We start from the raw sequence: 12,771 nt of genomic DNA, 5'->3' as shown, positions 1-12,771 counted from the left end.
GTAAGGAGAGGGTGGGGGAGAGAAGGAGAGAGAGAAAGAGAGGGAGAAGAGTTACTGTTGTGCATTGTAACGCAACCTTTAAACATTTACTAGCAACGCATCTGGCTGGAAAATGTAAATTGCTAGAGACTGCTGAAATTAGTGATTGTCTTGCAGAGTAAATGCACTTTGCCTGATGTGAGAATCAGGCCCCAACTTACTCTTTTATTTTAGCTTCAAAATCTCAAAACATTCAGCAGGCTTAAACCTGCCTCAGCCATTGCCACACATTCCACTGTTTGTTTTGCTCCACATATGAGCAAATGGCTGAAGTCCCATAGGCCACTGGAGCTATCAATCCAACAGTGCATTTTTTGCATTAGGCAGAGTAACAGCGGTTCATTTTCCTATGCTGGTTTTCTCTAGTAAGTTCAGTGTTCAACCTGCATGCATTTCCAGGTGCTCAGAAGGGGACTTAAACTCTAAAATCTAAATTTGCAGTAGAAATATGCCCTTAACTAAGTGATGGTTTCACGGTTTTATTACACTTGTAGGAGATTCCATCAACTACATTGACTGAGTAGCACGTTAACTTTAATTTAGAATGTCCTCTCTATTGTCGGCTGAATTGCACCCTTTATTTTGCTTTCTAACCTTCGTTTCTATGGAACTACCACCTCTCTTAGAGACATTTCTTCAAAGTCAACAGCTACAGCCTTTCACCTAGCTTGACCTCCAGGTTGGGCTCTGTTTATGAGGGATCAGACATAGCAAGCGTCCTGTGAGCAAGCACATCATTACAGGAGGTAGTCATGTAAGTTTATGATGAAAGCTGTGACAACAACACGTCCTTAAAACGCCAGTTGTATGGTTATTTGCAGAAAGGTAGAAAACAGATTTGCCTTCAGGTTGGCGGCACTTCATGGGCACATTATTTAAATGCTAGAACTGCCTGCCATCTCCGACATCTGGACATGTAATTTCTTAAGGAAGAAATCAACCCTGTGACTGGTGCTGATTCATTGTGCTTTAATTACAGCTGCAATTATTTGATAAGAACAGAGCCAAAGTAAAAGACTCGCAGATTTGGGGTTGGAGGGGGAGAGGAGGGAAATGTTTTCTCCACAAACACCACCATATGTGCAAGAATTACAAGTCTAATCAGCAAAGGGAGAACAGCTCGAGTAAACTGCACTGATTAAATGAAATAAAATGAGAAGAGAAGGCGAGAATGCAAAACACATCCCCGTGTTTGCAGCAGGCCATCCCCAGAGGTGACACATTGCAACTGTACAGCAGCATTTTGATTCCTAGAATTTATCATTCAGCAACAAATTACATGGAATAACTATGGTGATGGTTTTTGCTCCACATAAGGGCCCTTCAAGGTGCTGGGAATGAGGATTAAAGGGACAGAGAGGTGAGTTACATTGCTTATGCCCTACAAGAAGACACTCAAGTAATTAGTACAGAGGACAGTGTTATGTCTTAAATATTCCTTGCTGAGGCATTTCCTGACATGGGCTTTTTTTGATTCTACCAGAAGATAATCTGAGGATGCATTTTCATGTTATCTCCACAGCTATCCTGTCTCCTTCATCGTACATCATAGGATGAACTTGATAGTACTTTTGTTTAGTTTAGTTTAAACCTTCCTCGCCAAAGGGTTTTATTTCAAGAGTATCTCAAATAGTCAGTCCTGAGTGCCCACAAGTGGGCTTTACTCTTGGTACAGGTGACTGAAAATGAAGCAAAACCAAGTCAAGCAATGCCCTCATTGTTGTGATACTCAGTTGCTCCCTACTCTGCTCTTGGGATCATTACATTTGTGGGCTGGGGTATGAACCCTGATCCATGGGCATCCACGGCATCCATAAAATGCCATGATGGGTACAGTCAACCAGACTGTAATTCTGCTTGTGGCAGACATGTGAGGCAATCACTCACAGCTCAAGGTATTTCTTATATGAATATATGAAACACTGAAGTATGCATGGACCTGAGACTCCGACTTTGGTACTAATTCTCCTTCTAGCTCATTATATTAAATCAAGTATTTTGATTTGCTTCTCTTTCTAACCTGGGAATAACTTTTATCCCCACTAGTAAAGCACTCAAAGATTTTTGAATGTGGGAAGCTGCAGTGCTTAGACACCAGAGATGTATATCACAGCACAGAGAGCAACGCTGAGAGCAGTGCTCCCTCCTTTATTGCTCAGATAAACTATGAGTTAAGCAGATGGGAATAAGTTGATTCTTCCTGTAGGTGATGAGTGCAACTGAACTGAGTCAGATGGCTAATTAATTCCCGACTTCAGCATTTTGTCCTTTTCATACCTCTAATGTCTAAATTTAAAACATTGTTTTGTCTTAGAAAAATTACATATACTACAGATAGTGTCAAAATGTAATTCCTAAATTAGAAAAATCTAAAGCTAAAAGATTCATTAAAACCAAATCAATTTTACCAAAAAGTGGTCAAGAATTGCTTTTCTCTTGGGACAGTGTGGCTGTCATCACTGTGTAAGCTCCTAGATTAAGGTGACATAACTGTAACTCCTCCCTTCATGATTTGTTTCCCCACAGTTACTTATCAGCCATGCACCTTTTGCCATTAGAAGAAAACTGCACAGATGCAGATCTTTGTTCATTTTTTCAGAGCATTATTGCCTTTGAAGAGCCCTGAAATTCTGAATTAAATTACAAGGCAAATGACAAAATGATCTCTTTTCTACCTAAAAGCCTTGATATTTCCATTCTTTCCAAGTCTTCATTTATATCACTTTACTTTTATTCCATAAGTGCTACATCTAGTCATGCAAATTCTCTCAGCTTTAGCATGTCATTGATCCCGAAAACAGAGATAGCAGCGGGAAACAGTGTAGGTACGAGATCACAACACCTCCAAAAAGAGAGGGCAAAGAATAGAAAAACTCCCACCAATGGGCATTATTTCTTTTATCATATACTAATTTGCATTTGCCACTAGCAATTTACAGAAATAATGTATTTTGAGTCTTATAAAATTGCATGGCAAAGAGAACAACAGATAAGCCTAGCAGTTGTTTTAGTGAGTTCTACTGATATCTAAGCTACATACGGAAAGCTTGATTGCTTTCTGATGTATCCAGAAGCCCAAGAGAGATAAGACAGCCTCCTTATACAAGGTTGTTTATTTAAGCAATAAGGCACAACAGGCAGTGCATTTCTGAGTGATTATTACAAGCCTCGGGTGGTGTCGGAAGGCATGGGGCTAAAGGCTGTGCATCTTTAACTCACCAAGAAGTTCAGTGATGACCCTAAAGCGAGCCATCTTTTGGTGGCTCATTCCTATTATGAAAACTGAATTGCTAACTAAAAATTAGGGGAAACACTCAGATCTGTGTGGTTTCTGGGCATTACAGATCTGGATGTGACATAATGAGGAGGCAATCAGCAAGCCCCAGTTGCATCCGGCACTCAGCTTGTTCCATAATTGCTTTCCATAACCCAGTAGGCAGAATCTGGGAATTCTGTGTCCCGTGAAAGGAAAAACAAGAGAAAAATCTTCTCTGGTTACTCGCTTTTTCTCTCCAACCTCACAGCACACTGGGACAAGGTGAAGAGATGACGAAAACATCAGTGTGTTCTGGCAGTCAGCTCTTACTTCCTTTTAAATTTTTTTTTAATTCAAGCAAAACACTCTCAGCTGCTGCCTTTAACATTTGTAGCATGTCAGCATCACCAAATTTTTAAAACATAGGAAAAATTATACTCGAAGCAATACAGCTCATCTGAAAACTCTGCTGTGTTTTATTCTTGATGCAGTCAGTATTTACAGCAGTGCTTACCGAAGGCACCCAAGAACTGCTTCTACATTCCTATTATTTTCACAGTTTCTGTATGTGCATGCATAAATCTGCAAGGACTCATCCTCCCAAATCACCAGTGTAAAATGCACCGAGGATAGTGCTTCCCTTCAGTCACAATGGATCTCAGCTTTTATGAATGAACTCCTTCCGCTCTGCCTGCATATAGATTTTCTGGCTGTAACAGCACTATCAGCACTATGCTTGCAAGCCCAGCGTCTCTCTTTTCAGAGGCTGTAAGGTGACATGTGGAGTCTGTGGAGCCATCGTCTCTGTGCACCTCCTTCCAAACACAGCTTTAAAATGAAAGATTTTGTCCCCTGCTCAGTGCTCTTTGGTAGTATGCACAAGCACATGGAAAGGAAAATAGACTTCAAGTCTGGGGGAAGCACAATGCATACCACAAAATCTTTTCCACCTCTGGCACAGCTGGAGGCAGCTGGTTAAGAAAACTCCTCAGTTTAAGTGAGCATGAAAACATCTCTCTCGGCACACTAATGCAGAGTGAGGTAATTATACAGAAAGATTTAGGCACAGTGTTGTAAAATAGGCTGAACCTAACACTGAAACGGGCGGTGCTGGTCTTTGAGCATCCTCATTTTGACAACCTTTTGTCTGCCACCCCTCAGCTTGTCTCAACGCTTCTAAAGGGATTTAGGCGCTGATGCTGGAATACTTCATAATGAGAGGGTGCAGAAAAGGAACAGCCCCGTCCTACCAACATTCAAAAAGGCCCTGCACATTTGTGGAATTAATTGGCACAGATGTGCATTCATCAGTGCTAACTAATATACTCCCTGATATGAGTTAAACTGGAAAATGCTGCTGTTAGTTTGTAATGTGTCTTCTATGTATGAAAGGCAGAGGTTGGTGCCAAGCTCTGTAACGGTCTATTTGCTCCCAGTAGGATCTCTGCACAAGTGTACTATGACAAAGGAAAAAAAGGAAGGGAAGATTGAGTGACGTACTTCAGGAGAAGGCCAGCCCCTGGAGAGACCCTGCAGTGGAGTACTTGCTAGAGTCCACAAAAGACTGGTCTGATAATGGACGACAACAGGGAATAAGAAAGGAAAGAAAGAAAAAGGATGGTATTAGTAAGCTGAAATATTACTCGTTTTTTTATCATAACAGCAGGTCTGTGCTTTAAAATACACAGCCTCACAATTCATCAGTATTAGACGGGTTAGAGATAGGGTGGTTGCCAAACACCTGCAAGGTACTAGGTGGGCTGTCGGTGGAGTTCAGTTACTCTTTATGGGAGGAAACTTTAGGACAGAGGCCACCAGGGATCCCCCACTGTCTTCTCCCCTTCGAAACCTCAGTGTCACTCAGAGCTTTGCAAGGTGTGGGGAACTTACGGTTTTGAGAGCAGCCATCTACACTCCAGAGCTGGTTTCACCTACCTTGCAGGCTATTGCCGTTGGTGCTGGTGCAAGTGGGAGGAGGAGAAGTTTGCGGTCTCACAACAGGCGCAAAAGCACTCTTCTGTTTCACTGCTGAGACCATGTTGGCTGGTGAGAAGGAGAAAATGCCAGACGAACTGCTACAGTTGGACGGGAGGCTAGTGGAGGAGGCCATTGTTGGACTTGATGGCACAACTAGAGAAAAATAAGACCCCCCCAAAAAGGCACACCTTAGGATTAGATAGTCAGCACTACTGCAAAACCAAAGGACTACTGCTTCTTGGATGTACTGGGTCTAATTTCAAGTGGCCAAGGCTTTTACTACAGCTACAGTTCTGGTTGCTCACAAAGTGTGATTTGTTGCTGAAGGAAGCCCACCTTTTGCTTTGCAACTGCTCAGGAGCAGTAATTCTAACGCTCTCAAGGACTCCTTCAACTTTCTGTCACTGCAACAATTATTTTGGGGGCTGGCATCACCCATTGCCCTGGTCAGAATAAGTGAATGAGAGGGAATCCAGATCACAGAGGTGAGGAGAGAGGTTAAAATACACATCTGGATTTGGAATTTTTCATGTGGATAGGTCTAACTTTTTAATTGGATTCCAAAGCCAGCACTTCGAGCAGTGCTTTTATTGCATCAAGAGGCCTCCAGAAAGATCTACAGGGTTTCAGATAAACATGCATTAGGGCAGAGACACCCTTAAAATCCAATTTCACTGTATGATGCAATACATGTCTTTTGTTCATGTACTTATCATTAAGATTTTAAGTGGCTTTGTTTGCATGAAAATAAAAACCCCTTTTATTTTCAGACAGCACTAACACTTTCCCATCTTTGTCCAAAAAAAAAAAAAGTTTAATAGTAAGATTCTGTGTTTTCATTCTTTGTCTTGTTTAGAAACTGCTTATACACGAGGGGACTATGAATAATTACGTATTATAGAGTAAAATTCATATCATCTGGGCTTTGAATTATTATTTTATTTGCATTTACGTAGATAAAAATCACCCTATTTAAGTTCTTATTTGAGAATCTGATATCATATTTGTTAACACTGAGGAAATCAATTAATGGAAATTAAATGTTCAAAGTTTCACTGCCTGACAGATACAATCTTAGTCTGAAGTCACTCTATGTCTGCAAGTACTTGCTAAGGGAGAGCAATCAAAGCACCTAAATTGAATTGCTACTATACAGCAATTAGTTTATTGATTTAATTAAGAATGCCACCTTTTAATTTTCAGGTCATGATTGAAGCATTTTCTGATTCAATGGATTAGGCATTAGCAGAATGACAGATCTACCAAGAAAACCTCCCAAAATATAACCAGAATAAAGAACCAGGGCTGAGAGGTGAAGTGTTATTCTAAAGAGGACTTTGTTCATAAATATGAAATTATACACTGCTCGAGCATTTTAAATGCATCACTGGCATCTGCTTCCAAAAGGAGATGTCTCATCAATCATGTTATATTATGAATTCAGAGTGTGCAGATTCTATGACAGTAAATTCAACTTAATAAGTAAGTAAGGCATACTTCAACAGTATTTGCTACATTATTATTAGAGTACAAAATAATAACCAGTTAGCAATTCTTAAATTATAAGTATGAGTTACATGAGTAAATATTTTCTTCTAAATTTGCAGCAGCCAAGAAGCCTCGGAGGTAATGTTTTCCCTTTTTAAATTCTGAAGTCTAGCAATGCAAGTCAGAATATTTACTGCTGTTACAACATTAAACTTAAGATTTTACAGAATTGTAGAATCACGGAATGGCTTGGGTTGGAAGGGACCTTTAAGATCATCTAGTTCCAACCCTTCTGTTATAGGCAGGGACACCTCCCACTCGACCAGGTTGCTCAACCTTGCTATGTTCAGCACTGTTTCTCCTGTCCACGTGAGGGTCTCAGTCTATGAACCTATTTATATGACAAGACCTTCTGGCCTGATTCTGACAGTAGCTTTCTGCAGAAGTCTGTGGGCACATCCTATTCATTTAATTTTCTCATGTGAATAGAGACTACTGAGTTCTGTAAGTTGTGGCAGAAAAGGTTCATATGTGTTCACCAACAGAAACATATATATGTATATGTTTTTAAACAGGTTACTAAACCTTTAATGTTAACACGCTGAAAGTCCCACACAGAAGTATTTCCAGAACTAGGACTGCAGACCATAAGTGCTTTATGCCATGGGATATATGATCTGTATGGCTTGAATCTTTGTGGCATTCTCTGTACAGACACTAAAATACAAACTCTAAGAGCCGTTGTCACTTTTTACTGACTAATACTAAACTCTCAGTGAAGTCAATATACTACCTAGTTACAAAGCAAATGGCATGCAAGCAATCAAGATTAGATCCAACAGTAATTCATAATGTCCATAAAGGTTATGAGCATATTATTTGTTCAGAGGTCTTGGAAACATCATCATGCAGCTTATGGAAATGTCAGTCTGCCAATATTACAGCAAACTTTTCTGCCCTTCACATCTTACATCTGGAAACTCTATTTTTCCTGCAGCATATATCCTTAGCCTCCTTCCATACCCACTGCAACAAAGAGCGTGTACTGATAATACTTGATGTACTCCAAGAGAAGTTAAGTCACTTAAGCCATCCCTGCTTTCTAGAATTGGCCATATTGAGGACAGCATTTCTTATTTACAGAGTATACAGTAAGTTATGAAACCATCAGCACAAATCATGAGAGACATTATTCTTTTTCAGCTCTTATGAGACTCCAAAATAATAATAACAAAGTAAAGGAAAGCATTGCTGGCAACACCAATGTCTTCCATGTGCTTCAAAGGTCAGTGGCTAGGGGAGGAGAGGAAAGCCCAAGCTCTGCATCAAGTGCTCAGAATAGAAACTAAATATTGAGTATCACAGAAAAGTTACCATCTCCTTGTAATGAAAATGTACAAATACAGAACAATCGTATAATACTCACTGGCATAGGGAGAATTGGCAGCAGATCCATTCAGGAAGGTTGGAGAACCACCTAAATTTGACATTCCAGCATTCCCATAGCCATTCATGCTTGTTGTGACAGAGTTGTAATTTGTCTGCTGAGGGGTGGTGCTTGGCACATAGCCGTGAGGTGACACGCTGCTTGAGTTGCGAGTAAAACCTTTTGTGGGGAGGGAACACAGTCAGAGATTGTTATTAGCCCAAGAGCAATTTCTTATACAAACAACTACAAGCCAGTAACTCAGCAACAGGGTACATGGGGTGGGCCAGGACTGAGCGCTGGGTAACCCAAATCATGATCCCTGACTGCATGGGTCGTTCTTGGTGGGAGCTCTGAGAGGGAGGAGGAAGGCCACAGCCCTCACAGGAGCAACCCATCTATTCAAGGAGAGATCTATCATTGGGTACTATGGGAATGATCACTGTAAAAGAGCTGTTTGCAGGAGATGAAGTAAACATGACCTACATTTTTGAAGCTAGGAGTACATACCGATTTAAGGTATGTTAAAAGCATATAATTTTTGTTAACTGTCTTCTGTTGTCTCTCTCATTTAATGCATCTCAAATTAGATGCTCACCACACACTGAAGAAAACACAGGGTACATTTCCCAGAGTAGAGGAATATTCTCAGTCCTCTTGTCCTAGTCTGATCATTATGTTGGTAGAAAATTGGAGCCAAATTTGGCTCCAAGTTAAAATTTCAATTTCTACCTAATTTTGGAAATTGTGTTTAGGGAAACTCATTCTGTGCTTGTGGATTTGTTTCCACAAGCACAGAAATACAAAATGCATTTCAATCCTGGAAGATAAAATACAATTTTTTTTGTCCAATTCTATTGTACATCCATAGAATATTATCATCTGAAAATCATTTCTATTTTTCAGTATAATGCAAAATATTTTTTTCTACCCTTCCAGATAACAGTCTCCTTCTATTGCCTCCTCATTAAAATGAATTTTAAGCTGGGTAATAAATAAAGCTGAGCAAAGGAGAGGAAAAAAATACAAAAGGTTTTTACAAAAATGACCATCTATTAAAAAAATATATTTGTAACAGTAGAAATTAAAATATTGCATTGTTTTTATTCAATGTGAAAAATATTTTATTTTAAAGATGAGTGAAGCTCTGAAAATGCCTTTGTAAATAATTCTCTTTTTTCCTACTATCAAAATTTAGAAAAAACTTACACTCTGAAAAAAATTCGTGCCAATATCGTGTCTAGCAAAACCAAACCAACACTTTTGTGTCACAAGGTAATATTACATAATGCCCAGCCTTAGAGATCATCTGTGTTTAGGAAAATACATAAGTACTTAAGATTAAGTATACGCTCAGGTCAATAAAAATCCTTTTAAAAAATAGCAGGATTTAAAGGCAAACACAAGTGTTATTCTGAGCCGACAGAAAAGTGATTTGGTACATTTGATTTGGTGATTTGCACAAGAGCCTTTCCTGAATTAGGGTCAAAGCTACTACATAAAGCCACATCTCATGGCAGCACTGTGTAATTCAGAGTTTGTACGTGCATGTGGGATGGTGTCTATCTGGATGTGCTCTTCGTGTTTAGCTTTGAAACACCACTCTTTCATCACTCTGCACGTCTGCCTGACTTTTATCAGAAAAGGTTCACAAAGAGAGGAAGACGAGTCTTCTCCTGACCCTGATTGGTGGCCTGTGAGGCTTCAGATACGTTGACAGCTAGCTGACCACTAAAGGAATTCACTCCCATCATTCCTGCATGGACTGACGTGTTAGCAAGGGCGGGGAGCTGGTTATGATTGCGAGGGACACTGTAGAGCGCTTCTGCAATGTCTGCTGCTCTTTTCAGGATTATTTCCTAGGAGACAAGAAGGGTAAAAAAGAATAAGAGTTACCAATTCTACTCTGACAAACCTTCTCTTACATATCAAAATAAAACATTTCCCTGTCCAAAGGCAAAAACTAGATGCTTTTCTTTCTAAACCCGCTGGCTGACTGATGGCTAACACTTATAGATCTGCTTACTTTGCTATAAATCCTGACATCTGTGGTAAGAGAGCTGGAAGCTTCAGTCCCAGTGGCCACATTTCTGTATAACAAGAGAAGCAGGCAGAATGGCACTAAAGCCCAGGCTTCCTCCACCTTCAAGCTAAAATATCTTTAGGTTAAGGCTGAAACATCACTGGTGGCAAGAAGTAATGCATATCATTGCCCATATTATATGATCTCTGGTGATGGTGGGCAAAAGCCTCCAGGGTTAATAACATGTTGCTTTTGCAAGCATTCACATACTTTAAAAAGCAAACAAGCAAACTAAACCCCACTCCAGATATGACATTGCCCTATGTTTTATTCTGGTCTCACATTGTAGTATCACATACCTTTAGCCTCTGATCTATACATCTAAGAAATAGCCATGTTTTAGAACTGCTGAAGGAGAATGCATTTACCTGGTTATTATGTGGCATACCGTAGAGTGCTTCTACTAAATCAGCAGCCCTCTTAAGTATTACTTCCTGTCAATATAAAAACAGATGCGTTCCTTTAAGTTCAATAGACTCCTTGCGAGGGAAAACAAATATTAGAGTCTTTTATATTACTCTGTTGGTTGCACTGTTGTTTTGTGTTTTTTTCCCTCCCACCAGGCAGACTTTAATTTTAACAACTCTCGGCAACCACTGAATGGTGTTAAATCACTAGTTCATCCTATTCACACACACGCTTAATCAAGTCAAAAGGTGAGAATCATTGGTGCTGCAAAATAAAATACATCACTCAATTGTCTTTACCATCTGCACCATAAACCACTCATCGGTTTATTGCAGAATACAATCCTGAGGTCATTTACTACATTACTGCAATCAATGTCATTCAGAGCATGTTATGCATCCCTTCAATGTGTTTATTTTATTCTTAATTGCATACTGCAGGAATTGTGACCTTACCCAGCAGGCCACGTTCAGAAGATATCCAATCAGTTCTATGCTATGGGTAATGTAACCTTTCAACTTCTCTGGTTTGTATCTTGATATAATGGATCAGGGAAGGATCCGTGTTCACAACATGCATAAGAAGATAACACATTCAGTATGAGAGAATGTCCCTACGCCATGCAATGTTTCCTGGAAAAACTCCCAGCATGGACAGCAGAATTTAAAGCAGTCTAGGACATAGTTCTCAATGTGGGCATAAATTTGTTTATTTTTTTATTCATTTTCTCCCCTCCATTTTCCTATTTGATTCTCTTCTCTTAAATGTTTCTTATAGTATTTTAAACTGGCGTTCAAGTAACACTAGCATGTGTTCTTACATTTTACAGTATGGAAAAATCTCTGTGAACAATCCTGATAAAAATTGTAAAAATGCATTTCAGAATTAATCCAGAAGAATTTTATTTTCATATTCTTTAAAAGCAGCTAGCAGATTCCCAATTGCCTGATCGAACGCAGTCCAGACTGTCCTTCAAATAAAACAATGTATTGTAATTCCCAATCCTTACATGTCGCTCTAATAAACTAAACTAACATGATGTTATTCACCACATTGTATTTCTGCAGGCAGCTTACAAAAATAGTAACAGATCTGAGCATTTTCCAGTTTTCTACAAAGTTAAACTTTTAAAGTTAAAATATTTTACACAATAGCCATATTTTATACCAAAAAGAAACAGTAATGCTCAATTTTCATATACTGTAGACTCTGATCAGAAAATAGAGATATAATTGCATTCATTTTGCTGTCACCATAACCTCTTCAAAAATCCTCGAACAACTCTTCAAATGACAAGCTTTTAGATGCATATTAGCATTTTTTTCAATTTTAAATTCTCTGTAATATAAGATAAAACAGTTGTCATACTGCAGTAACTACTTATGACATATATAATGTCCTAAATTCAAAAATGAGGTGGAGGATTTTTGTACTCCCAGTAAACATTTAGGATTGTCTTCTGCTGCACACACCCCTCTCCCATAACACACATTTAAATTATTTTCCACATATGAAGTCAGGTATAATATGTAATCAATGGATTTTTGAATCCCTGTATTGAAACATTCTGAGGAGTAAGGTTGCTACAGCTTTTCTTCTTTTCTCTTTTTTTTTTTTTTTTTCCCTCTGTGTGTGTGTGTAGCTTGACCACAGCCGTTAGCCATATAATCATGGGCAGGCAGACTACAAGCAACATCCAGGTACAATCAATCCTTGTTGCTTTACCAGAATCATCAGAAAACTAAGTCGCCCTTCTTCCCTCATGTTAAAGATACAAGAGAAGAATAGAAACATTACTGAAAAACGTTATATTTCTGAAACCATGATTTCAAAAGGGAAATCATTATATAGGTGTTTGATCTTTTAAACTAGGATTTACTTCACTTCAGTAGAATGTATTTGCACTATATATTTAACTAAAGCAAAATTAGAGTGTGATAAAGAGCCCACAAACTGCTTTGGAATATTGTTAACCAAAGCTGTCATTATGGCAAATTACTAAAAAAAGAAAGTTTAATTACCTGACTAATCATAGTTATTTATGTAATGCTGAGCTAAAAACTGAAGACCACGTTAAAATAATGAGGTAATTAC

At 38.9% G+C, this 12,771-nt stretch overlaps 1 protein-coding gene across 9 annotated transcripts in view; it reads right to left on the bottom strand.

Moving 5' to 3' along the window:
* EBF1 (early B-cell factor 1) overlaps positions 1–12,771 on the bottom strand; it is a 268,731-nt gene that overhangs the window by 3,251 nt on the left and 252,709 nt on the right. For 5 of the 9 annotated variants that reach the window (XM_021410323.1, XM_021410324.1, XM_021410320.1 and 2 more), the window contains 5 exons: positions 10,638–10,703; positions 9,868–10,045; positions 8,187–8,366; positions 5,231–5,425; positions 3–4,864 (listed from right to left, as the gene is read on the bottom strand). In XM_021410323.1, coding sequence (XP_021265998.1) covers positions 4,797–4,864; positions 5,231–5,425; positions 8,187–8,366; positions 9,868–10,045; positions 10,638–10,703 — 687 coding nt within the window. In that variant the 3' untranslated portion in view covers positions 3–4,796. Of the gene's footprint in view, positions 1–2; positions 4,865–5,230; positions 5,426–8,186; positions 8,367–9,867; positions 10,046–10,637; positions 10,704–12,771 lie in introns of those variants that run through there. The other 4 variants (XM_021410327.1, XM_021410328.1, XM_021410325.1 and 1 more) reach the window with 1 other exon arrangement.

This window comes from Numida meleagris, chromosome 12 (assembly GCF_002078875.1).
Source record: "Numida meleagris isolate 19003 breed g44 Domestic line chromosome 12, NumMel1.0, whole genome shotgun sequence".
NCBI lineage: Eukaryota > Metazoa > Chordata > Aves > Galliformes > Numididae > Numida > Numida meleagris.
This window is presented reverse-complemented; position numbering and strand designations above follow the sequence as displayed.